Source organism: Tupaia chinensis, unplaced genomic scaffold (genome assembly GCF_000334495.1).
Source record: "Tupaia chinensis unplaced genomic scaffold, TupChi_1.0 Scaffold143758_1, whole genome shotgun sequence".
In the NCBI taxonomy this organism is placed as follows: domain Eukaryota; kingdom Metazoa; phylum Chordata; class Mammalia; order Scandentia; family Tupaiidae; genus Tupaia; species Tupaia belangeri.
The window spans coordinates 1389425-1417273 of NW_006203607.1; the positions used below are offsets into that span (position 1 = coordinate 1389425).

General features: G+C 43.7%; 1 protein-coding gene and 1 long non-coding RNA gene across 10 annotated transcripts in view; one reads left to right on the forward strand and one right to left on the reverse strand.

Annotated features, from left to right (window-relative positions):
• Nucleotides 1-27849, forward strand: part of SCMH1 (Scm polycomb group protein homolog 1) — a 131022-nt gene that overhangs the window by 67852 nt on the left and 35321 nt on the right. For all 9 annotated transcript variants that reach the window (XM_006164917.2, XM_027766888.1, XM_006164923.3 and 6 more), the window contains one exon: nucleotides 4317-4560. In XM_006164917.2, the coding sequence (XP_006164979.1) occupies nucleotides 4317-4560 (244 nt within the window). The remainder of the gene's footprint in view (nucleotides 1-4316; nucleotides 4561-27849) is intronic.
• The window catches only part of LOC114005415 (uncharacterized), a 39655-nt gene continuing 19970 nt past the window's right edge, over nucleotides 8165-27849 (reverse strand). Inside the window, exon 3 of the long non-coding RNA XR_003547266.1 lies at nucleotides 8165-9187. This is a non-coding gene — a long non-coding RNA (uncharacterized LOC114005415). The remainder of the gene's footprint in view (nucleotides 9188-27849) is intronic.

Below are 27849 nucleotides of genomic sequence, written 5' to 3' on the forward strand. Positions count from 1 at the left end.
CTATGTTTTGAGTGTCTACAATATGTTTGGGGCTTTAAATCTACTGTCTCATTTACTATCCACAGCTAACTTTGTGAACCAAAAATTATTATTTCCATCTAATAGTTAAGTAAACAGGTACGTCTGCGTAAGAAACTCACTCAAGATCACATAGCTAGTCAGTGACAGAGCAGGGATCCATACCTGTCTTTGTCCATGTTTCTCAAAAGGTAAGACATTCCCTCTGCTATCAGTTGAATGCTCTAATGGGGTGAGATTTACCGAAAAGGGGATTGAATTATGTTTTGCTATGCTACTAGTTAAATCTAAACCCTGAGAACATTTTGGTCTCCAAAATACAGTATATTGGGCAGTGTAAAAACTTTTTTACTACAAAATACTTTAAAATGTCTGGGGCAGGGGAAGGGTAAAGAAATCAAAAAATATTATTTTCAGTGCTTTGCTGAGCTTACCAGAAATAAGAAAACTCTAGAGGCTAAAAATGAAGAAAGAAAAGCAAGAGTGTGAAATGTGTGCACTGAGTCTGCGCTGTCATAAGGGCCTTTGTCAGTCGTACTTCCCGGGAGTCTTCTCTGTTTACGAGGCACAGTGATACACTCAGCGAGGCCTTGGGCCCGAGAGAGGCGAGGAAATGGACTCAGGCTGCCACGTCAACACCGTATCGCAGTCCTCAAATCTCTACCCCTCAGGTGAAACGATTACACTGATGAAGGACAGTCTATGCTGGGCTCTGGCCGAGGATGGGGTGGCGTCACGCCCTCCGGTGACAGAGTTCCCTCTTGTAGTCCAGGGTCTGACAGTCGCTGTGTTGCCTAGGAACTCAAGTTGGATGGAGACATTTCTGGGTACCTGACAGTAGCAAACCCAAAATCTCTCTAGAGGGTTTGATGTCACAGAAGTCCCACAATGAAGTACCACTAAAGACGAGCATGTAGTCTCGAATTACAAAGCTCTTCAACATTCTCAGAACAAATCTGACCTAATGGGGAGTCAGTAGACACACCACATGTTAACATAATCCCAAGCACTGTAGGTTAAGAGAAATGTCAGATATAAATAAAGTATTTGAAAATGACTAGTATACTAAAAGAATTAAAAAATGAGGAAAAATGCAAAACACTGTTTTTTAAAAGACAAGTTTGAAAAAAGACCAAACTTAATTTCTACACATGAAACTTGTAGAAATGTCAACCGTTGAAATTAAAAATTAATACGTAGGTATTTATTGGGTTGTCTGGAAAATCATGGCCCCTTTTTTCATTGACAAATTCATCATGGCTTTCCAGATGTCCTGACACATAATTTAAACATAAAGAGGAATTACCCAAAAGCTGTGTAAAGGGTTTTCCCAGATTGCACCATAGAGAGATAAAGAGTAGAAAATATGAAAGAGAAAACACAAAGATAAAAATATTAGAAGGTTCAGCTCCAACAGGTGGCATGGTGGTTAAGGGCACAGAACTCCCATATGGCTGACCGCAGTTTGAGTCCCAGGCCTGGTGGCTTGCTGGTCAAATTTAAAGGAAGAAAGTTTAATAAAATAACATACAGTAGAAGGTCCAATATACGTATATTACAAGGTTCGATAAACATTGAACGTGAAATTCAGAAAGACTAGTTAGAATAAAATGTCAGTATTTGAAAAGTTACTAACAAAGTATGCAGTGAAGACACTTACACACTTAAAGCACCATAGTATAAATATAGGAAGATAAAGGCAAAAGAAAAGGTGTGAGCAAGTAATCAAACAGGACACTTTCTAAAGGAGTTTCAGTTAAGCCAACAGCACACGTCTTGACAGCAGCAGTATAAACCGGAAGACAATGGAATACTATTTTCAGAGAAATGAGAGGAAACAGTCATTCCCCTAAAATTCTACATCTAGCTATATTATTATTTCAGAAGCAAGGAAAAATCCAAAAATTTAAACAGCCAATCTAAGTGGACACTAGTACATCCACTAAAAGAGCAACTTAACATTTCAGGAAGAAAGTTGAGCCAGAATGAGATGCGAGAGGCAATGAGGAAAGAGGGTGGCTGGCGCTGGGTAAAGCTGACCACGCACACTGCCTGTCTCAGGGTTACCAACCGGAACAGCAACACGATGGATTGGCAGTACAACCAAGTGGAGATTTAGGAGTTAAAATCATCTAAAGTTCTTGTATTGCTTGAGGCTATAAGTGAAGATGAATTTTACACATTGTTGTTTTACCCATATAGTTAAACTCTTGAGGGGATCCAGCAAAGGATTATAAACAGAATGTTCATTTCTGAATCAATGAAGAGGAGGAAAGGGAAGAAAACTCAGTTGGTTGGAAAAAGAAGCTTTAAAAGTGAAATTAAATGGGAACACAGATAATAAGAGACTCGTCAATTCAAATATATCAGTTATCACAAAAACGAGCTTAAACTCAGTTTAATCAGACATAAGTTAGTTGTTTTTTAAATTCTAGCTCTGTTTGTACAAGAGACTGCTGAAACATAACAACATGAAAATGCTTAAAGCTATTCTGAACTGTACTGAAGTCAGACAGAGGACATGCAAAAGCAGTAAGGAAGTCACCAGCTAATGATAAACTCCATATCACCAAGACGATGGAGCAGTTTTAAATGTACATACTTCTAAAAACTACAGCTTCAAAGTATATAAAGCAAAACTTTACCAGATTACATGGCAAAATCGGAAAATTCACAGTCACTAGGACATATTTTAATACAAATCTCAATAAAAATGAGCCAAACAAGAAGTGGTAAGTTCGTCAGCATTAGATAATGCTTCAACTCAGTTGATCAATATTTTAAAATCAGTTCATTTCTAATTAACTGCAACAACTGGTTTGAAAATAAACTTTTAAAATTATTTATGCTAACAATAGAATTATACCTAGAAAAATGTTAGTAAAAAGCATGAGATATTTATAGATGGGATTGAAAACTGTATATAAAAGAACGCATCTGCATTAAGGAAGTCTTAACGAATGGAAAAGAGTATCATGTTCATGGATAGGAAGGCTCAAGATCATACATAACAAAGGCTATTTCTTCCTAAATTGATCTATAAATTAATTATAATTCCAGCTAAAATTCTAATAGAGTTTTCCTGCGGAACTTGGAAAGCTGATCAAAATTCACATGAGAGGTGAAAAAGAGAGAATAGCCAAGACAATACCGAAGACTGACAAGTAGGGGACTTTTTACCAGCTGCCCATTTAGTGGAACTGTATTGTTGGTACAGTATTAGTGAGACCAAGGAGGCACACCAGAGTGCACGGCACGTTTTTCTGAAACTGTACAACAAATCAGTACCCAAGAACTCTACACTGCTGGTGAGAGCAGACATTCAGACCCTTTGGAAGGCAATTTAACAATATTTGATAAAGCAGAGGATGTATGTGTCTACCCTATAACCCAATCATTCTACTCCTAGATATACAGTTGTCCCTCAGTATCCATCTCCAGGGTTCCCCCACAGATACCAAACTCTGAGGATGCCCAAGTCGCTTGCAGTAAGCCTTTCATTTTTGTAGTTCCCTGTCTATAGGTTCAACCAACATTGGCCCTCAGCCACGAGGCTTTCCATTTGGATTTTCATTCTGTATTTAGAACTCACAGCTATAGGGCACCAACTATGTATCTTAAAGAAACCCTCCCACCTGTGTACAGAGCAACAGTGCAGGAAGGACCCTTTGAAACTGAGTGGCATGCATGCCTGTAGTCACAGCTACTTGATCTTTAAAACACACACACACACACACACACACACACACATGCACACAGACTTTTGAGATAGTAAATAATTGGAAACAACCTTACATGTCCATCAAGCAGATGAATAAATCATGCTGCATACGTACAGTGGGATGCTATTAGTTATTAAACTGGAGGTAAATTTATCAGTGTGAATACATTTAAAAACAAAATGTTGAACAAAAAAGCAAGTCGTAGAATGACACGTGCCATCTATATAAAATTTAAGAGCATGCAAATATATATATACACACGTATATAGTAAAGTATAACAACATGCATGGATAATTGTTACCTCTGTGGTAGGTGAAGGTCACGGAAATGCGTTAGGGACAAAGGGAGATTGTAACCTTTTATTCCTTTAAAAAAAAAAAAGTCTGAAGCAAAGATGTCAAAATGTTAGGATTAAGTAATATTGAGGCATACTTTCAGATTCACTTAAAAGACGGACTAGATGTCCATGGTCACTCTTACATAGCAGTCACTTCAACCCTCCGAGTGAGTCAGCAGTCTATTGGCCTCAGCCTCTCTCCTGTGTCTAGGTTTGTATATTTCTGTTTCTTATCTAGGAGCCACCATCACCTTCCCACAACTTCTTCAAAATGGGAATGAAGCTAGAAGCTGTGGACAGGAAGAACCCTCATTTCATTTGCCCAGCCACTATTGGGGAGGTTCGGGGCTCAGAGGTGCTTGTCACTTTTGATGGGTGGCGAGGGGCCTTTGACTACTGGTGCCGCTTCGACTCCCGGGACATCTTCCCTGTGGGCTGGTGTTCCTTGACTGGAGACAACCTGCAGCCGCCTGGCACCAAAGGTAAAGGCTCACCTACAGGCCCCAGAACCCAGGACCCAGATGAAAGGGAGATGGCCCAGGGGCGTCATGGTCAGCATCAGCTACCTCAGGGAGCATCCGTAGGGAGCAGGGAGGAGCAGGACCACCAGCCCAGCTACCGGCCGAGGTCTTCCAGAGACGAGCTAGACACAGTAAGAGTTAAGGGTCAAATGAAGCCAGGCCTGGGATTTGGGGACAGATTTCTTGCTCTAAATGTCCTGGTTTATCTCGGGTAGCTAGCTTCTTACCTCTCTTACTCTAGACCCTAACCTACTCCAGCGTGTGAGTAGTATCATTCTCAAGGTACACCTCTTCCTTGTAGATAAGCCGGAGTAACACAGTGTGGTAAAAATGCTCCAGAAGCTCTGCAGTAGCATGCAGAATGCGTGGGCTTTGAGATAGAGATGTGAGTGTGAGTTCCCGGCTCTGCCTTTTACACACTGCGGCTTTGAGCTGTTAATTTACCTTTCTAAACTTCCAGTTCCACATCTGTAAAAGCACACCGACTTCATAACATTAGTGTGAGGAATGAATGAGCTTCCATGGGTAAAATGCTTACATCTGGCAAACAGCAAGTACTAAGTTATTGTTTTATTGTATTACTGCCACTATTATTATTTTATATAATGTATTATACTTACTAATGGTGTATATTATACTAACTTGTTATTATAACATGCTATATTATCATCATCATTATAGAACTATTATTATAAAACTAACCCCTACCAGTGGGAGAGTATATGTACGCACTAGAACAGTCCCACAGACTAAATGAACTCTAAATGGTGCTTTCGATGAATGGCAGTGGTACTGACCATCCAGGATAGATTTTTATAGAACTGTTCTTAATAAAGAATAATAATCTCATCTTCTTAAGTCTAAAAAAGTAGTGGTGAACCCGAGGGCAGGGAAGGTCACCCCTTCTACCGTCTGAAGATCTTTTTTCAAAACCTCTGTTGAGTTCTTTCATTTTCCTAGCCAGTGTTTACGGAGCACCTGACTGTCAGCCGAGCTGAGGCTACAGCAGTGACAAACACGCACGACGTCCCACCCTCGTGGCACTTCCGTTTTAGGAGGGTGAGACAGGAGGCAAACATTTACATTTTTAAAATATGGCAATTTCCAATAGGTAATTTCTATAGATAGAAATAAGATGATTTCCCTCAAAGAAGTAAGATAGTGGCAATAAAGGTAAAGTTACAAAGGGACGTCTTTGTTTGATAGCTTTATTGAATTATAAGGGACACGTATTTAAAGTGTACAGTTTGAAAAGTTTTGACATAAATTTATATATATACTTACACACATTCATGAAACCGTTACCACAGTCAAAACATATCTATCATCCCTAAAAGTTTCCTTGCGGAGGGGGAGCTGTTTTAGACAGAATTTCTCTTCAGGGAAATGTGTCTGAGAAGTCAGCACTGAGTTGAGGCCTGAGTGAGGAGGAGGCCCCGGGGAAGAGAGCTCCGGGTACGCGGAGGGCAGCCCGCCGACGTGCTGAGTCGGAAGGAGCGCGCTGTGTCCAAGGGCAAAGCATGACTGCACGGCGAGGACGCACTGTCCGTGCACGGAAATGGGGCACCGTGATGCCGGCGGAAGGGCAGGCGCCACATCACGCAGGGCCGTACAGACAGGATTTGGGATTTTATCCTGAATGTGTTGAGGAGCCGGTGGAGGATATACTAAGTAGGAGAGGGACAAGACCTGATTTGCATTTTTAAAATCACTTGGACTTGTATACAGGATGTAAAAGGACACTTTCAACTCATCAATCCAAAAGACAACCTTATGTAAAAGTGGCCAAAAGATTTGGATAGCTATTTCTCCAAAGACTGCATACATGGGAACCAGCAGTTAGCGTAATGGCTATGTCGTTGGACTCCCACATAGTCGACCGCGGTTCGTGTCCCGGACTTGGTGGCTTAAAACTCACACCGGGTGCGTGTGCGTGCGTGCCCAAGATCCCGAGAGGAGAATGGAGGAGAAGGGATTGCAGCGTGGCCATCCCCTCTGGGGGGTGATTTCTTGCTCTCTGTCTCTCTGTCTCTCTCTGTCTGTCTGGTGAGCGCATGCGCCCTATAGCGAAAATCTCTCCAAAAAAAAAAAAAAAAAGAGTTCATACAGATGGCTGATAAACTCAACATCACCATCGGAGAAATGCAAATCAGAGGCACAGTGAAATACCGCTTTGCAGGCCAGCCGCTGGTGTGGTTGTTAAGTTGGCTAGTTCCCACATGGCTCACCACACAGTTCAGGTCCTGGACCCAGTGCTCGAAACACTGGCCAGGCACGTGTGTGTGCATGCCCAGAATACCAAAAGGAGTGAGAAATATAGGAGAAGGGATTGTGGTGTGGCCATCCCCCACTGGGAGGAGGTGCTGTCTCACTTTCCCTCTCTCTCCCCTCTCTGCCCCTCTATGGCAAGCATATACACACGCTGGCAAAATTTAATAAAAAAAAAAAATTAAAAAAAAAATTAACACTGATGGATATGACTATAATCAAAAGACAGATAATAAGTATTGTCAAGGATGTGGAAAAAAGCAGCAGCTCTCATCATTGCTGATAAGGTTGTAAAACACTGCAGCCACTTGGGAAAACAGTCTGGAAGTTACTTGGCATGTTAAACGTAGCGTCATTGTGTGACCTGGTGGTCCCACTCACAGGCATTACCCCAGAGAACAGGAAACATGGCCACACAAAAATGCATCATGCATGTTCATGGCAGCGCTATTCACAGTAGCCAGGAAGTCCAAGCCCAGCTGAGGGGATACAGCAGTGAACCGCAGACCTGTCCTGTGGCACTTCCACTTTAGTGGGGTGAGATGGAAGGGAAACAGTAAAATCAAGAAATAAGGCATCATCTGGCCAGCGCGTAGCACAGTGACTAAGCATCATGCATAGGGAGCTGGATTCAATGGCCAAGCAGTTTGAATCCCGGCCCTGGTGGCTTTGAAAACAGGCTGAATGAGCACCTGTGCATTTGTGCCCCAAATCTTGAGGGGATGGAAAAATGAAGGAAAAAGGGGTTATGCCATTACCACATCCACTGGGGATAGTGGGTGCTTTCTCTGTCTCTGTCTCTCTCTCTCTCTCTCTGGCAAGCATTCACGCTTCCTGGCAATTAAAAATAGAGAGGGACCAGCAGTTAGCGTAATGGCTATGTTGCTGGACTCCCATGTAGTTGACCGTGGTTTGAGTCCTAGACCCAGTGGCTTAAACTCACCCTAGGTGTGTGTGCGTGCGTGCCCAAGATCCCAAGAGGAGAAAGGAGGAGAAGGGATTGCAGCGTGACCATCCTCCCTGGGGGGTGATTTCTTGCTTTCTGTCTCTATGTCTCTGTCTTTCTGGCGAGCGCACGCGCCCTATAGCAAAAACCTCTCCAAAAAAAAAAAAAAGAGAGAAGACAATATCAGATGATTCTGTCAACTGTTTATCAAAGGAAAATGTGACATATCCATAGACTGTGACACTGGCAATGTAAGAGCGATGTGCCGATACCTGCCACAGCACAGACGACCCTCAAAACCATCATGCTCAGTGAGCAGAGCCGCTCAGAGCCTTGTACCGCACCCTGTGAATGTCCAGAACAGGCCGTTACAGCGATGAGTAGATGGTAGGTGACCAGTAGGTGCCAGGGGCTGAGGTGGCAGAGTCGGGGGAAGGGACAGTGACTGCTAGTGGGCATGGGGTTTATCTTGGGGCTAATAAAAGAAACTATTTCAAAATTAGGGATAATGTTTGCATAACCCTGTGAATATATTAAAAAAAAACACTTCGAATTGTAAGGTATGTGAATTATATGTCAATAAAGCTCTTATCTATAAGAAGTCACTTGGGCTGCTCTGTGGGAAATGGATTGCATGGTGGCACTTGTGACTGAGGAAGAGGTGAGAGTTGCGTGGTTAGGACAGTGGCACTGAGGTGAAGGGCATGGGGCAGGTAAGAAGGAGACACACTTGTTGGCTCAGGAAAGTGCCACTCCGCGAGATGTGGCCAGGAGCAGGTGCCATGGGCACAGGTGAGAAGTCGCGGCCACCCCACCACAAGCTCTGTAGGTCCAACCTGGGAAGCCACAGGAAGAGAGGTGCTTTGGCACCCGTAGTAGAATCATTTTTGTTTACACGAGGCTAAGCAGGGCAACCCATGGTACTCTGGGCTTTGTTCAGTCAGTAGGTTGAATTCTCACTTCCTCACCTAGAGAATTCTCTTCATTGGACTGGGAATCTCCTGGAGCAGTTAAGCGGTTCTCCAGAGTCAGAGCTGAGATGCTTTGTGTCCAGGAATGGCTGGAGGCGTTCCTTCCTGGCTGCTCGCCACGCTGATAAGACACATGACTCCCTGCGTGGCTGGTGCTTCCAGAGGAGTCCGCTGCCTGTTTTCCTCCTCTGTGTCTCTGTGGAGACCTTGGCTTTCTAACAGAAGGTGGCCAGAAGGACCAGCCTGGAAAGGTAGAGACCTTACTCCAGCAGGCACTTCTAGAGCATCGTTCCAGCAGCCTTCCGGCAGCACTCTGCTTCCTGCCTCCTGCCCTCAGAAGGTCCCACCGTCTCCGTAAAGCAGAGCTCTAGCATCTCGGTGTCCTGGCTCGGGAGCAAGTGATCTGATGTGGAAAAAATGCGGTTACTCAGTTCATTTCACAAAACAAGATGTTCCCTGTGTGTAAATCCATTCTCTTTCTAAATCGTACTGCCCCCTCCTTCCTTCCTTCCAGTCATTAGTGTACAAATATTTAAAAGTTTAAGACGAAAAGGTTTCTTGCTCATGGTAAGTAGGGAAAAAAATACCAGCATTCATTTATTTATTGTTTATTGTTTTCACGAGTGACAAAGAGAGAGGGAGAGACAGAGACAGCCTGGGGTCTCAACGCTGTGGTGCACCCCCAGCCATCGGTCAGACTCCCTTCATGGGCCACCCCTGGAGCTGAATGCTGAGCATTCCTTTTTTTTTTTTTTTCTTTTTTCTTTTTGGAGAGATTTTTACTGTAGGGCGCGTGCGCTCGCCAGACAGAGAGAGACATAGAGACAGAAAGCGAGAAATCACCCCCCAGGGGGGATGGTCACGCCGCAATCCCTTCTCCTCCATTCTCCTCTTGGGATCTTGGGCACACAGGCACACGCGCCCGGCGTGAGTTTTAAGCCACCGGGTCCGGGACACGAACCGCGGTCGACTACGTGGGAGTCCAGCAACATAGCCATTACGCTAACTGCTGGTTCCCAATGCTGAGCATTCCTGTGGAACTGCTTCACAGCGTGTCCCCTTTACCACTGCCCTGCCAACTGACACCACCACATTCGTTTAACGTGCTTTTTTTTCCCCCTAGAGAGCGTGTGCACTTGCCAGAGAGAGAAGAGAAGGCATCTCCCGTGGGGAGTGGTCATACCACAGTCCCTTCCCCTCCATCTCTCCCTCCTTTCAAAATGTTGGACACGTGTACATACACAGGCCCGCCTGCTTCTCAAGGCCCTGGGCCCAGATCACACTCAGACTGCATGGTCAGCCCTGTGGCTCCAGCTGTCAACCGCTAGGCCATGGAGCCGGCTCTGTGTTCTCTTACACACACACTTTCATCTTCCTGGTAGCTCGGAACTAGGTGTAATTGTTTTAAGATACAATTAAGTGGCATGGCTCTTGTTGATATATGAGTGTCGGAGGGGCCGTGGAGACTTTTGAGTAGAGCTGACAGTCAGGGGTTACTTTGAGCCATACTGCCTTCACTCGTGGCTCCCCTCTGCTGTCCCCAGTCTGAGCTGTCTTTTTCAAAGCTTTATTTGACCCTCTAGAGGTCATTTTGTTTTGTTTCGTTATAGGGCATGTGCTCTCATCAGAGAGAAATCCCCTCCTAGAGGGGATAGCCATGCCACAATCCCTTCTCCATTTTTCCTCTCAGGATTTTTGGCACACACACACAGCATGCACCCAGCATGTCAGGTCCAGGACTTTAACCGCAGAGTCAGTGGGATCCAGCGCCTTAACCTCCATTCCACCTGCTGGGCCCAACACCCTGGATTTTAACTTCTGGATCCTGACCAGAAATTGGAAGGAAGGAAACTGTCTGGTGTCATATCAGAGGTTCTAGTCCTGCCTGAGCCGCAGACCTGTTTTTATCTTTGGGCGAGTCATTCTATGTGCGAGAGACTGACTAGATCTCGAAGGACGTTTCCGCCTCTGCAGTACCGTATAGCTTAATGACCTTGGAGTAGTTAGCAGTGACTCTGCGACTGTCTGCTCCCTGGTCCCAGGCTGACCGGAACCCGAGGGCACTCCAGTGTGCCAGCTGTTCGCTGCCTCTCCTTGGATCCCTGTTAGCTCCCAAAGTGCCCGGGGGCCAAGCCAGCTCTGATGTTCAGCAACTGCTGAACTTGGAACAAGTCTGGGATACTTGGTTATAAAATTCAGAAGCTGTGTGTGTGTGTATGACTTAAAACTTGAGACAGGCATGCTTTGTTTAAATTTGGGGAAATGGAAGTTGGCAATGATTATTAACGTACAATAATTGTTCATGCTTTGAAGTACATATGTTCACTGGAGAAAGACAGAAAGAGGGAGAGAAAGAAAGTGAGAAAGCACCTCCTGGGAGGATGGTCACCCTGCAATCCCTTCTCTATCCTTCTTGCAGAACTTTGGACAAGCCCACACATACACCTGGCATGTTTTTCAAGCCACTAGGTCTGAGACTCGAACCGCACTGTTGGCTACGTGGGATTTAGCCTTCTTAACCAGCATACCACCAGTTGGCCCTGATTGTAAGCTTTTAAAATTTACCATCTTATGCTAAGGAAAGCTGAAAGCTAGTCATTTGACCCTATGGGTGACTATCAGATGCTTCATTCACAGTGTGCTTTCATGCTACCTCTGAGTGGCTTAGACTTGTCCAGGCATATTAGCAGACTATGTTCTGCAAAGATAGAGCCCTCTTCTCTGCAGTTAACTTGAGTATTAACTGAGCTATAGGAATGAAAATCAGGAGGAGGAGAGGGAGCCAGACACGCAGTACCAAAAGTGGGAGCTAAGCTAGATAGAAGCAGGAGGCAGCCTATACTTTCTTAAGCAAACTCGAATTTAGTGGAATTTCAGCCTTGGCCTCAGCCCAGCTGGAAGCACATAGCTGAAGCCAGCCAAGTTGAACAAAGCTAATAAAGAACACATCCTCTAAATGACTGTGTCAAGGCCGAGGATGCACTGCCATGAATGAAAATCAGGTTCCAGTCCAGGAAATGGAAAAACCAAATGGGTTTTCCCCTGTCCTTTTTCCTTTTCTATTGTTCATGTTCTATGTCATGTAGACACATGCACACATACAGGTGGGGCCAGCTTACATTTCATGAATTTGTTTTCAATTCCATGTGCTCCAATGTGGATGCAGAGAAGACAAGTCCAGTTATGAGTTCTTCTCAGGGCAGCTAAGACTCCTAGCTAAGGATTATTGAGAGAAACCCAGGAGGCTACAGACCCTAATGTTCTTTATTCTTATAACTAGGCGTGTTTAGCTCTTTATCTTTTTTCCATTATTTGGGAGACACTCTTGTCATTGGTTTCAGAAGAGCATAGTAGAAAAAGCATAGACTTTAGAGACCAAAAATCCAAATTTGGCTAGCTTTAGCAGTGTGGGCTTTGGCAACATTTTTAACCTGTTCAGTTTCTCCATCTTTAGATTATCCAAATATGATGGTCTAAGAAAAAAAAAAAAAAGAATACTGTGTGATTGTTTGGGTTGCAAAGTGAATTAGCCACTTTTTAAATGGAATATTGTCTTTTTCTTGAAAGAAAGAACAACTAAATTTGGATAGTTGGCAGGTATTTTCTCCAAAATGAACTGAGCTGGTCATTTCAGGGAAGCGTTTGCTGTCAATGATAAATTTATGCTTTCAAGTGAAAATTAGAGTTTTATGTAACTTGTATCCATGAGCTTAGCATCTTCCCAATATGTAGTCTTCAGACTCATTATTTATCATATCCTCCTCCATCTAGAGGTACTGTGGTTAAGATTCAGCCAGTTACCTCAATGTTAACTGTGATCTGTTAGGAAGGTAATGAGACCTACCAGAAACGCCAGGGCCCGTAAACCAGCAGCTAGTGATTTGTGCTGCGTTTGGAATACATGGGGGTGAAAAGGCCCAGGAGAGGGAGAAGGATCCTTCATAGCACTAATAATAGCTACTGGGGGCTGGATGATAGTGCCGTGGTAAAAACTCTGCCAGGGTGACCTACGTGGGAAGGTTTCACATTCACATCCGGAGACCCCTCTGAGTACACCAAGCATGCACTACCCATGACCATGGGCTGGCCGAAGCAGTGGGTGGATATTGTCTTGAAGACACTGTTGGTAGTTCTGTCTCTCACTTTCTCTGACTCTCTTACTCATAGAAGAAAGAAAGAAACTTTCTTTTAAAAACAAGTTATTGCACATCTGGTCAGAAGTCAGCTTTTCAGGCTATCAGATGTTCAGTCCCTATCAGATCTTCAGCCTTAGAAAATACAACTCAGTTGGCTCTCACAGGAAAGTCACTTCCAATTGAGTAGTCCCACCTGTGTACATGATTGTGCAGCCAGCTATGTCAATTGAGATATTCCAGGAAAATTTAACTTCCATGGCATTAAAGGGATTGGAAGTGCCACCTAGGGGCACTGGGAAGGGTACATTGAGCTCATACAAGTTGCTCTATCCTTGCTTTCCATCCTCCTGGTACAGTCTCTAGTCGTCTTTCCCTCTGCTTTATACCACCCGAAACTGGTTGGGATTGGGGCTTATGGTGCCTCTCTGGATACTTGTGCTTTTAAGTGACAGTGTACCACCATACTTTTCTTTTTTCTTGAGTGTGTGTGTGTGTTTTCAGAATTACATTAACATATCTCAAAATGTTCTTGTTCCAGCCATAGTAATGTGTGCTGTTTGACGCTGCCACTCAGCAACCTGAAACCACATGGGAGGGCCATATTTCATTCCTGAACTACTCTAAAAACCAGGCATGGTCCCAGCAACTCAGGAGAAAGAGGCAAGAGGACCATGAGTTCACAGCCGGTGTAGACAGGATAGTGACACCTGTCTGACAAAGCAGGCATGGTAGTGCACCTGTAGTCCCAGCTACTGAGAGACTGAGGCAGGAGGATCATGACCATCTTAGTTCATTATTGGATTATTAACAAGTACCTGAGCCAGAGTGATTCATAAAGAAGTAAAGGTTTATTTGACTCACAGTTCTGGGGGCTGGAATGTCCAAACATGTAGGGCTGGCATCACACTGGCTTACGTCACAGCATGGCTGACAGAAGTAGAAAGGATGGTGGCATGCAGGGAGATCAACCCGGGACCACTGTCTTCCTTTCATAACAGCCTTCTTGCACAGGAACCAACCCCTTCTCATGACAGCTAGAACACAGTCAGTCTCTTATGATGCAGCATTAATCCACTCACAAGACTAGTGCCTCCGTGATGTGATCTCCACTAGCTAGGCATCACCACCTCCTGTTACACTGGGGACCTAATTCCAAAACACAAACCCTTGGGGGACAGACATTACCCAAACCATAAGACCCTGTCTTTAAAAAAATGTCCTCTGGGACAAGTCAGTGGCACAGTGTTTAAGGCAGCTGGATCCCACATGGCTGAACTGAGCAGTTCACACCTCAGACCCAGCAGCCTGAAAAACACACTGAGCACATGTGCATGCATGTCCAGACTCCTAAAAGGAGTGTGTTTTCTCCCTCCCTCCCTCTCTCTGTCTCCAGCAAGTGCACATGCCCACTAGCAAATTAAAAAATATTTTTTTTTCAAGTTCTCATCTTGACTATCTTCACAGGAGCTCACCCTCAAGTGTATTCAGAAAAAAATATGTGTGCGTGGTATTTTTCACATTAGGAAGTTTTTATCAGGTCATTCCTAGTGATATCCATCTCTTGACCTACACCCACCTTTCCACATAATACACGACATTGCAAATTGAAAATTCAGTAAATTCATCTAAAATACTGAAATTCTCGCACATACTGAGCAGGCAGTATTCTAGGCACAGAAGGGGATCTAGTTGTGTTAGAGGAGAGGAGATATGAACAAAGATAAGGTAGAAAAAGTTGCTAGTTTGACTTCCTTCTGCAGCTTGCTTCGATTTACTATGTGATTTTGAGCAAGTTTTTCACCTCTCTTAGCCTTTGGTTCTTAACCTTTAAATTGGGGGCAATAGTAGGAGTCGCTCACAGGGTTGTCATAGATTAGGGTTAAATGAGTTCATAGAGTACAACAATCACTGGCACACACTAAACTCTCAAGAAATAAGAATCATTTTCTACTCTAATGCCATTACTTTTTAAGGCAATCGAGGCCCAATCAATGTAAGTCACTTCACTTCAGGTTTTATTTGGATTAGCTAGAAAATGTTGTATGTTGTTTGCATGTAATAAGTATGGTGAGTTTTTCTTGGGCGGTATTAAATTTTAAATTTATGTGTATTACAAAAACAGGTGCTTATTAAAATAGTTGTAAAAAAAATAGACTGAAATTTTCAGAGTTAGCCCAAAGTAGGTCCAGCTGCAGTGGCACAAGAAGTAGAGCACCACTGTGTGAGTCTGAGGCCACTTGGGAAGCCTGGGTTCAATTCCCGGACCAGCTTAAATGGGCCAGGTGTGGTGATCCACACCTGTGATTCCTCAGAGGTTGGGGCAGGGGGATTAAGGCATGGCAAGATGCCCTGTCAAAAATACCCTGCTGGGGCCCTCCAGCGATGTGGCAGTTAAGGCAGCTTTATCCCACATAGTCAACTAAGCAGTTTGAGTCCCAGCTTGAAAAATATGCTGGCAGGGCCGGCAGGTGGTGTGGTGGTCACTGGGCTCCCATGTGGCTGACCATGGTTTGAGTCCCAGACCTGGCAGCTCACTTTCTCAAGTTCCCTCTCTTTCTCTCTTCGAATTAAAAAACAATAATAAATTAAATAATTCTAGGGAACCAGCAGTTAGCATAATGGCTATGTCGCTGAACTCCCACGTAGTCGACCATGGTTTGAGTCCCGGACCCGTTGGCTTAAACTCACGCCGGGCGCGTGTGCGTGCATGCCCAAGATCCTGAGGGAACCAGCAGTTGGTTCGCGTCCCGGACCCGGTGGCTTAAAGCTCACACTGGGCGTGTGTGCATGCGTGCCCAGGATCCCGAGAGGAGAATGGAGGAGAAGGGATTGCAGCGTGACCATCCCCCCTGGGAGGTGATTTCTCGCTTTCTGTCTCTATGTCTCTCTCTGTCTGTCTGGTGAGTGCACGCGCCCTATAGCGAAAATCTCTCCAAAAAAAAAAAATAATAATAATAAATTAAATAATTCTAAAAAAGAAAGAAAAATACACAGGATGCATGTGTGCATGCCCAAAAATCCTGAGAGGAGAATAGAGGAGAAGGGATTGCATTGTGGCCATCCCCCAAGGAGTGCGTTCTCCCTTTCTCTCTGGTGAGCACATGTGCCCTCTAACAATTTTAATATACCCTTCCCCCTTTCTCATTAAAAAACGAAGAAGAATGGTTCTGAAAGCTGAAGCACAAGGCGTATGTCAAGAAACTAAAATCAGATGAAGTGAGAAACTAGGCAGGGCTTAGTGGATACAACAAAAAGTATAGTATTAGGAGGGGCCAGCAGATGGTCTAGCAGTTATGTCACTGGACTCCCATGTGGCCAACTGCAGTTCGAATCCAGGACCCAATGGCTTGAAACTTACACCAGGCATGCTTGTGTGCTTGCCAAAAATCCTAGGAGGGGAATGGAGAAGGGATTGTGGCATGGCCATCCCCTTGTTGGGGGGGTCATATCTCACTTTTCCTCTCACCGCCTGTCTCTGCAGCAAGTACATGTGCCCTATGGCCAAAAAAAAAAAATTTTTTTTTAAAGCAGCAGCATCAAAGAGTGGTAGGAAATTGGGCCAGAGAATTAATAAGGAATTAGATCGTGCAGGCATCAGTAAGTCTGCATAAGGACCTGACTTTAACCTGGGTGAGATGGGAAGCTACTGCAGGTGTTGAGCAGAGGTGAGAACTGAAGCATGTTTTAAAAGCTTCACTCAGGTAGTGTGTTGAAATTAGACTAAAAGGACAGAGACAAACTATTTAAAAACCTGTTGAACTTACACAGATCAGAGATGAGGGTGTCACAGACTGAGGAAGTGAGAGAGGGAGAGGTGAGAAATGGTCTGTATTTTGAAGTTATAGCTGACAACCTGCTGCTAGGACGTGGCACCCAAGAAAAAGAGGAGTCAAGAATGACTCCCAAGTTTTTAGCCTGAGCCTTTTGACAGAACAGAATGAAACAGAGAAGACTGGGAAGTGCGAGTCTGGAGCCGAGGTTGAGATGAATCAGGAGTTAAGGTGTAGACACATTATTTTGGAATGTAAAAAATTGTCAGATGGAAAATTTTATTAAGATTCTGGAGTTAAGGAAGGTTTCTAATGTAAATTTGTACAGTGAAGCTTCTGATGTTAGTCTGGAGGTTATGCAGGTAGAATTTTAAAGCAGGAGGCTAGAAGACGCCATCTGGAGCTGTGTTCGGAAAGTGTAGCCCCTGACCAGTTGTTTTAGCAGCACCTGGGACCTTGCTGTATAAGCAAATTCCCAAACCTACAAGACCAGAAACTCAGAGGCTGAGGCCCAGCAATCTGAGTTTTGACAAGCCCTACAGAAGATTCTGATGCAGACTAAAGTTTAAAAACCACTGGCAGAAGGAATGAGTGTTGGAGGAGAAGAAAAGCTGTCCAACAGCTATCCTGGAACATTGTCCACTTTCATAGATTGGTAAGATATCTCGTATCTCCCTTTTTCTTCAGTGAGAGCCAACATCAGTTGGATCATACATATAAAGTAGTTTCAGGATTTTGACACTAAGACCACTATGAAAAAAACCTTAAGAGAAATTCAAGATTTGTTTCCCTTTTTCCCTCCCTATGTGAAGGATATATCAGGGCATTGGAAAAGTCATGATGAATTTTTCTGTTTTTCTATGCAAAAATGCGTCATGACTTTTGCAACGGCTCAATAGCATGGTAAAACTACAGTCGTGCTCCACTAATATTTTGTTCAGCAATGGACCACAAGCTATAATGGAGCTGGAAATGCTGCCGGTTGTATAAAGGCATAGCACAGGCCAGGAGCAGTGGGGCAGCAGTGATGCAGTGCTGCCTGGGCCACATGGGAAGGCCCAGGTTTGCATCCCGAGGTCTTCTATGCTTGTCAGTAGGGTACACACCTGTGCCCGTATTCCAGGTGACTGAGGCTGGGGGTAGATCTCAGCATGAAGTCCTTGTTGGTGATGCCCCTTTTTCTCTCTCACTCTGTCTCTGTCTCTCATGAAATAAATAAACTTGAAAAAAGAAAAAAGTATAGCACACATAATTATGTGTAGTACATAATACTTCATAGTGATAAACTACTGTCTTTCTGTCTGATACTGTACTTTTGTTGTTATTTTATATTCCTTCTACTTACCAAAAGAAAAATTTACTGTCAAACAGTATGCCATGTTCTAGCAGCAGCACCTTTGCCATCTCGTGCTTGCTACCATTTCTTTCATAATGTGGGTTCTCAAAGCATAAATGCATTGCATGTCAAGCAAGTCAGAGATAATACTTTACACAGTAGCTTTACACTCTTTGTCTTTTTTTTCCCTGAGCCCCTCCCTCCTTCCCACTCACAGCTGTCCACCACCTCCCATACAGTCTCTGGTATTGACACTTGCTGTCTCTGTTGCTCTTTATGTCTTCCAACCTCCCAGTCTCTACCATCAAGTGCACACATGTGGTGCACATTGCATGGGGACATCCAAGTCTGTCATTCATAGTCTGACTTGCTTTGCTTAGCATTGAATCTTCCATATTCATCCACTTTGTATCAGATGACAGGGCCTCAGTATTTTTATGGCTGAGTAATATTCCATAGGGTATATGTGCCACACTTTTTCAATCCAGTCATCCATTATTGGGCATCTAGGTTGATTCCATGTCATAGCAAGTGCAAATAATGCTGCAATAAACATGGACATGCAAGTGTCTTTCCAACTGAATGCTTTTCTATACTTTGGGTAAATACCCACTTTCATCTCTTGATTGCATCATTTTCTCTTGTGCTTGATTTAATCTTTAATGTTTTGTGCTTCATGACCCTTAAGCATGCAAAATCCGCTGCTGATGTTGCCAGTAAGAGGCCATGTCAAGTGTTTGACCTGGAAACAAAATTGAATAATTAAGGACCATGAAGGTGGAAGATCAGTGATGGTTACTGCTCACCAGTCAGGCATGTTCCAGTTCACCATAGCTTTGATCTTGAAGAACAAGAGTAAAGTGACAGGAACTGTGGCTGGATTTGCTTCATTAAAGGCAGTGAGACTTAGAATTTGAGAAGGTTCAATATAAGATGGGAGAAATTTCTTAAAAAAAAAAAAAAAAAAAAAAGGATATGAGAAATTTCTGATGACCTAGAATGAAGAACAAACACAGAAGTGTATCTCTTCAGCACCATGACAGTCACTACCAAAGCAAAATATTTTGTGTTATGCGATGGTGGAAGAGATGGCTGGACCATACTTCAGTGTTGAATTTGCTGCAGGCTCTGGGTGGTTTACACAATTCATTTATTCATTACATAATGTGAATGTAAATGGTGAGTCTGTGAGTGCGGATGTTAAAGGAACTGAAGAATGTTTGGAAACTTTAGATAAGCTGATTGTAGAAGAAACTTATTTGCCAGAGCAAATCCTTAATGTGGATGAAACTTCCCCATAGATGACTGAAAGGACTTTGGTCCAGAAGGAGTCAATGCCAGATTCCAAGACTTTTAAGGATAGGACAACAGTCTTGCTTGGGGGCAATGTTGCAGGCCACAAAAGGAAACCTTTTGTGATCGGGCACAATGAGAACCACAGGGCCTTCGAGCCTGTCAGTGGGCACACACTGCCAGTGTATTGCAGGAACAATAAGTCAGGAATGAATCAGCTCCACTTCCTAGATCGCCTCCTGAATTGTTTTGCCAACAAAATGGAGAAGTACTGTTTGTATAATAAAATGCCTTTCAAGATTTTACTTAACGCTGGTAACGCTGTCACATATTCTCCTTTTATTGGCGATCTTCATCCCAATATCGGAGTGTCTCTCCCTCCAGACACCACCTCCTCAATCCAACCAGTGGGTCAAGGAGTTACAGCAGCTTTTAAGACTCGGTCCCTGAGGAAGACCTTTGACCAGGCAACCGTTGCAGCTGTGGAAACATGGATGCAATTCTGGAAGGACTACAACTTTTGTGACTGCATAGAGAATGCTGCTTGTCACCAAGGAGTTAATGAATAGCATCTGAAGGAATACATTCAAGAAGTTCACCCATGACTTCAAAAGAGTTGCCAAGGTGGGACCAGCAGTTAGTGTAATGGCTATATCACTGAACTTCCATGTAGCCAACCACGGTTTGAGTCCCGGACCCGGTGGCTTAAACTCACTAATGAACTCACTGATGAATGAGGAGTTGTTAGACATAGAAACAGGAACAGGAGTGCAGAGCTGAGGAAGATGCAGGAGAAAAGGGAACTACAGGAGAAGAAACAGAAGAAGCCCTAATAAAACTCACAGTGAAGGATTTAGTAGAAGCTTTTGCAGACCTCAACGAGCTCCCTGAAAAGCTTAAAAACATGGACCCTGGGACTAGCAGATGGCATAGTAGTTACATTACTGGACTCTTACATACTTGACTGTGGTTCAAGTCCTAGACCCAGTGGCTTAAAACTCACACCAGACACATGCATGTGTACCCAAGGTCCCAAGAGGAGAATGGAGAAGAAGGGATTGCGGCGTGACCATCCACCTTGGAGGGTGATTTCTCACTTTTCATCTCACTGTCTCTGTCTATCTCTCCCCAGCAAGTGCACATGTCCTATAGCAAAACTTTCTCTTAAAAAGAAATGGACCCCAACACTGAAAGATTTTCATTAACAAAGAGAAATGTTTATGGTGCTTTATCAGCCTAAAGCATATCTGTGATGGAAAACTAAGAAACCAAGCAAACCACCCTCGGGCAGGTCCTTCAGAAGGTGTTCCAAGAAGGTCGTTATCACCGGAGATGACTGCATATTGCAACTCGAATTCCTTGATTCCAGCTGGTCTACCAGGTTTTTTCACTGCAGAGTTGCTGTTTTGTGTTCTGTAATCAATTATCTTGTGGAGAAACACGTGGAGACTAACTCGTGTTTCTCATCAGACATTCCACCAGTAGTTTTAGCACCCATTCATGAGTCTTACATGAATCAATTATTGCCAGATTATTTCCTCATTTCTTACGCTTTTATTAGCTAGGATCGTACGATAAGTAACAGCTTTCCCATATTTCCTATTTAATTACTCACTTAGTTGTATCAGTGTGGATTTATGGATTCTTATTTCATTCAAGAAGTTATTGATCGTGTCACTGTTCCCTTTGATGTGCAAATTGTCCCAGCTTTGGCAAGTGGAAGCCCCTTGAAATCGGCTCTTTTTTGGCATGAGCCCATCATTCTTTGAGCACCACATTATTTTCTTGTTGTTTTTGTTTTGTTTTGTTTGCCTTCAGACAGAGTTTTGCTTGGTGGTGATCCTCCTGCTTCAGCCCCTGAGTAGCCAGGATTACAGGCACACACCTGTAACTGTGACTAGGCTCACTACTTTATATTCTGACCAAGGTGTTCCAGGCGTATCTTGTACCTCCCATACCTACTACATTAGGGTTGATCGTGCAAAGATCGCGCTCCTACAGGACAAGAATTACATTGGGTTTTTCTCATCTTCAGATCCTTGGCAAACCTCGAGGTTTGGCATTTACTAAATTTTTAGTTGACGTGGTCAGATTAATTAAGACATAAATTGCCAGGTCCTGGGATCCTGCCAGTCTAGAGAGATCTCTTCCTCTGGGCTATATGACAGTGTGTATGCAGCCAAGTCTCCAAAGACTAGAATCATGCCTCCCCTCTGCCACTTGCCCTTCTCCGAGGCGTGCTGTCCTCATTTGTCAGAGGTGATAAATACCAGCCTTCACAAGATTGTCATGAAACCACAAATGTACAAGAACTCCATCAAAGTGGTGCTGTTGATTAAGAATCTAATTCTGTCTACCTCAGTAGCCTCAAAATGTGTTGGATAATATTCATCTCTTTCATCTTTCTCTGAAATAGGACAGTCATTAAATCATTTAATCACTCACATTTGAAAAAATAAGAAAAGATTGTGTTTAAATGACAAACTCAAGGTCATATCCTAAGGGACAGAGTTACAATTAGATCCCTTGTCCCCTGACATCACTCCAATTTTGTTTTTAAACTGGGATAATTAAGCTAGAATGTGGAAGGGCAGGACAGAGCTTCCTGATGAGAACTTCTATAGCCCGGAGTCCCTCAGGATAGCTTAAGAAAATCCATTTATTAAGAAGCCATTAAATTAGCATGGAGCCTGATCTGTGAGCGCTAGCCGTTTATATGACCCACATAATCTGATTTTTCAGAATTGTTCAATGCAGTTGGTTGGTTTCTTCTGTCCAGATCTCTCAGGCCAGAAATGGTCATGTCTTTACCAGATGGCATCATGGACTTTTGTATCTAGCCTTAAGGGAAAAGAGAAGAAAACCTATTTTCTAGCCTTTCGAAGAGCCAGTTAAAGCCTTGTTCTGTCTCATATCTGTTTTCTTTTTTATTTTACAAACATGTACTGGGTACCAACCAAGAATTCAGAATCTTTTCATGTAATAGCAGCAATTCCAAAGTGAACCACTAACTTCCTGACCTGGCTTGAATCCCATGGTCTATTACTAGAAAAATAAATATGGGACAGTCTTGGGATTTATAATCATTTAAAGTGAAACCATTCAGCATGTTCAGTTATTCAAGGTCAGGTATGCAATAGGGTAGAGAGTTGAATTTAATAAGGGTTGTTTTTTTTCCTAGGCAAGTGTATTGGAAAAAGAGAAAGCAAAGCAGTGACTATATAGATCAGTGGTTCCTAAACTTTAGGTCTCAGGAACCTTTCCCATCCTTAAAGACCTCAGAGAACTTTTATTTATATGAGTTATATCTCTTCATATCACCGTATTAGAAATTAAAACTTAGAACTTTTTAAAACAGGAATATACAAGCACACATTCCATGGGAACAACCCAAATGTCCATCGACAAATGAATGGATAAAGAAAATGTGGTCTGTACATACAGTGGAATATTATTCAGCCTTAAAAAAGGAGATCCTACCATTTGTGACAACATGGATGAACCCGGAGGACATTAAGCCAAGTGAAGTAAGCCAGTCACTGGAGGACAAATACTGCATGATTCCACTTACATGAGGTATCTAAAAGAGCCAAATGCATGGAAGCAGAGAATAGAAGGGTGGATGCGAGGAGCTAGGATTGGGGGCATGGGGAGTTACTGCACCATGAATATGAAGTTTCAGTTACCCAAAACGAGTAAGTTCTAGAGATTGCTGTACGACATAGTGCCTAAGGTTAACAGCAGTGTTATGCACCAAAGTTCTTGCTAAGAGGGTAGATCTTATGTTAAGTGTTACTACTACCAGAAAAATAAACCCACCAAGGACACCAGGAAACTATTGGAGGTGATAGATATGTTTATTACCTTGATTATGATACCATGGATGTATGCATACGCCCAGACTTATCTGACCTATATGTTAAACACATGCATGTTTATATATAAAAATGAAATACAAAAAAGAACTGTTAAAAAAATAATAATGAGTAAGTGTATTTCAAGTAAAGGAAAAAAAACACACAAGCACACATCCCATTAGCTGTCAGAAGGATGGCATCGCACATGCAGCCTCTGCAAGTTTTCACTGTGGAAAATGAGTATGAAAAGGGCAAATAATGCTTTTGTGTTGTTATGAATATAGTTTTAACTTTAAAGGCCCTCAGAAGAATTCTGAGGACTCAGGGGCGGGGGGAGGGAGTCTTAGAGCACACTTTGAGAACTGTTAATTACACAATCATTTTTTTAATTGTTAGAGAACATTTGCATTCACCAAAGAGGGAGGGGATAAAAATCACCCCCTAGTGGGGTATCATCACACCATAGTCTCTTCTCCATATCTCCATCCCACTGGGATTTTAGGCACACATGCACAGCACAGTTTTTTAGTCTCTGGGGCTAGGATTTGAGCCACAGTTGGCCAGTGATCAGCCCTCTTAACCACGAAGCTGGTGATCTAGCTCCCTTAACCAACCCGCAGGGCTGGCCCTAACTGTATTAACTGTTTTTTTAAGCCCATTTTATCAATAGGGGATATCTGAGCCATTTCAAATGTTCAGATACTACAAATAATACTGGTATAGCATTCTTTTATACATATTCTGATGTACATGTGCAAGAATTTCTCTGGAGTTTCTACCAAAGGTAGGAATTGCTGCATTCTAGGGTCTACACATCTTCAGGTGTATTAGGTAATCATACAGTGCCCCCTAGGGAGTCTTTCTGGGCTCAACTAGACATTCAGAACCGATAGGACACACTTGGCATCAACCATAGCCCAATAGACAACCTTCATATTTTGACTAGTATCCGAATATCCTTTGCAACATTTCTTTTTCCCTAAGTCAGGCTCCAGTACAGAATCAAACACTGCATTTATTGTTGTGTCACTTTAGTCTTCTGGAAAACAAGACAGGCCAGAGGGTGGCCTGTCTTTTTTTCATGCTGACATTTTGAAGAGCACCAGGCTGGTTGTTTTGTTGAACGTGCCTCTGTTTTGCTTTGTCCGATTCACGTTCTCAGTTCTGGGCAGAGATACTACGTAAGCAATCTAGTACCCTCATCATACCACACGGGAGGCACGTGATGTCAGTGCATCCCACACTGGGTGATGTTTCCATTGATCACTTTGGCTGACGTGCGTCTTTCTCCAGATAATTTTCTCGCCTGGCTTCCGGGACGTCACACTCATCTCATTTTCTTCTGGATTCATGAGTCACTCTTTATTTTCCCTTCCTGGACCCTCCTCTACTCGCCCACTTCTGAACATTGGAGTGTCTCAGATAAAGTCTTTTTCTTTCTTTCTGTTCTCCTTTGTCTTTATTCCTGATAGATTACACGCACTCACACTTGAGAGACAGAGACAAGCACCCTCCATGAGGTCTGATCATGCTGCAATCCCCCTCTTCCAGTTCTCCAGGTCATCAGAACTTTCCAGAACTGAGACGCAAACTGTGACTAGCCTTGCAGGGTCTGTTTCCCTTAACCACTAGGCTACCAAGACCGTCTCCTAGTGGGTTTTTTAATTTTTGGTTATTTCTTTCTCCAGAGAGTGACAGGCAGCACCCCTAAATGGGTTCTTGATGTCATAGTTCACCCACAGCCTTTAGCCAGCCGGGATCATGATTAAAGACCTGCCCAGCATACCCACGGAAGTCTCCGGACTTGAACCAGAAACCTTCCCACGTGAGGTTGTCTTGTAGTGCCGTGTTTTACCACCATGCCACCCTTTGGCCTCTAAGTGTGATTACTTTCAAATCTGTGTGTGTTCTGTTATTTGGATAAAATATGCATCTCCTTTTATTGCCTGTATTTCTCTTGAATTCTGATTACACTGGTTTTGCCTCTTTTATATCAGTAATTTTTATATGGCTTGCTAAACATTTTAGATAAAAGAACTGTTCAGGCTTCAGCTAATATCTTTCATTGGAAAGAATTCTTTTTCTGGGCTAAGAAGAAAGGGATAAGGGCCTGATCGCCCAGTCTAGCCATGGGTTAACCCAGTCCAGGTGTGACTTGTACCTCTGATTATCCATTTTTGGATCTGAGCCTTCCTGGGCTCTAGAATGAGAACCTAACAGATCTCTGTCTCCTCAGGGGTGAAACTACAGGACAGCATCTTGCCCTCGAGAAGTCTGGGACTGAGTTCTTTTCTCTCTCACCCTTTATGGTTTCAAAATATGGCCTCTATCTTGAAGAGGAGGTCCGCTTGGTGTGTGAGGGAGACCTGCTCCTTTCAGTAGACCTTGTTTCCTAAAACCACAAGATTATGGGAGATTTCTGACATGTAGAAGCTCTCGGCCTAGTCTTGTGGCTCCAAGGTGCAGGCCACAAATTCTGCGTATGTCCCGTGGGAGAGATTGGCCACGTGCAAGGGGCTCCTCGAGTTTCCGTGTGTCACACCAGCCTCGGGTTTGTCTTTCCCCCGGGAGAGCTCTTCCCCACAGGCCACTGTTGAGTCTCAGTCCACGCCCAAACGGATAAACGCCCTCAGAAAAGCAAGCGGTGTTGGTGTCCTCAGAGGGCGCCCCTCTCTGGAATGCCAACTCATCTGATGCTGTCAGAGCTCTGCATGGTCCTCTAAAATCACTTATCTGACTCCTTCTAGTCGTGCACATCAGCATTGTCACATCCCACCCGGAAGCATGACAATTACCTTGCACCTGCCCTCTGTACTGGTCCATTAGCCGGGCTCTGCGACTCGGCCAGTGACGCCACCCAGAGCAAGCAGAGGCATTTTTAGGTACATCTTGTGCCTCCCTTGCTCAAAAGTCTCCAGTGGTTTCCCCTTTATGCTGAGAATGAGTTTGGTTCATTTTCACTCAACAGTGTCCCACCTCATCTAACTGCCACCTCCTGTCTAACCCGGTCTTTCTCCACTCTCCCCTTTGCTCACTCGGTTCTAGCAACACTGACCTTCTTTCCATTCCTTAAACATGGAACATGTTCCCACCTTAGAATCTTTGCCCTTGGTATGTCCCCTGCTTGGAAGGCTCTTCCACCAGATCTTCCTAAGTCTTGTGCCTTTACCTCCTTTGGGAGTTTGGCATAAATGTCACCTCCTCAAAGAAGACTTCCCTTACAGCTCTATCTCCTTATCCTGCATGAGTTTATTGGGTCCTCAGAAAAGTCATGACGCATTTTTGCATAGAAAAACACATCATGGGGACAGCAGGTGGCATGGTGGTTAAGGACGCTGGACTCCCACATGACTGACCATGGTTGGAGTCCCAGGCCTGACCGCTTGCTTGCTCTCTCTCCCTCTCCCTCTCTCTCTCTCTCTCTCTCTCTCTCCCTTCCTTCCTCCCTCCCTCCCTCCCTCTCTGATCAAATTAAAAATAAAATACACAAATAAAGTTTAATAAAATAATTCTTTATAAAAAAGAAAAAAAAACATGTCATGACTTTTCCAGCTACCCAATATCCGTTTACTTTCTGCCTGTCTCACTAGGAGGTAAGTTCCACGAGAATGAACTGTGTCTTCTTTGTTTCAGTGTTCGGGCCCCTGCGCTTGGAACAGCACATAACCTGTAATGGGTGCTTCGTTTCTATTTGTGGAATTAATTAGATACTCCTTACTTTGGAAAACCCTCACTTGAAGGAGAAAGTGAATGACTAGAGCGAAGTCAAGACACGCAGCCGTGCAGACTGCTTTAGGCGGGGCGGGCACGGCCTTCGTTGGGGCCCAGTCAGAGACAGCTTCAGGAGAGAGGCAGCCCCAGGTTGACCGTTGAAACCTGAGTACTAAAAAATATCTGGCCAAACATAATAGAGAGCTCAACAGGTGGGGCTGCTAGAACGTGGGGCGGTGACAGGAAATGACATCAGCTGTACCTGGAGAACAAGGCAGGGCAGGGTCACAAAAGTCCTTAGAGAGCAGGATAAGGAATTTAGACTGCAACTTAAAGGCAATAGGGAGCAAGTGTTTTTAAGATGAGAGATGCCATCCGATTTTTATTCTCGTGTGTTTCACTACTCACTTCAGTAATCACTAATCACTAAAAGCCTCAAGTAGATTGATGTAGAAAATTGATTGTCGGGGCGCAGTTTGAAAACTGAAGTTTCTATCCCCTCACCATGTAAGCTGGGAGCATCCCCTATCCTCTTGTGAGCCTCAGATCTTCATTCTTAGCAGGACAGGACTGTAGACTTTTTAAGTTCATTTATTAAGTTCTTCCATGAATGAGACAGGGGAAGAGAGGGAGGGAGGAAAAAGGGAGGGATAGAAGGAGACAGCACCCAACAGGGTCTTGGCACCACAATCCACGCCTAGCCTCAGCCAGGGCACATGTGTTCCCAGGGTACTAAGGAAGATCTCTAGACGTGAACCAAGAACCTTCCCAAATGGGATTGCCTCACAGAAGACCATGTGCCTCTGTCTGGCCCCAGATTTCAGCTTCTGAAGAGCCGTTCCAGCTCAGAGCCTGTGGTTGTTTCTGTGCTTTGTTTTGGACTTGGCTCATAATTCTCTGAGATACTTTAGGGAGAGCATTCTCTTTCTTTTTTTTTTTTTTCTTTTTTTTTTTTTTTTTTT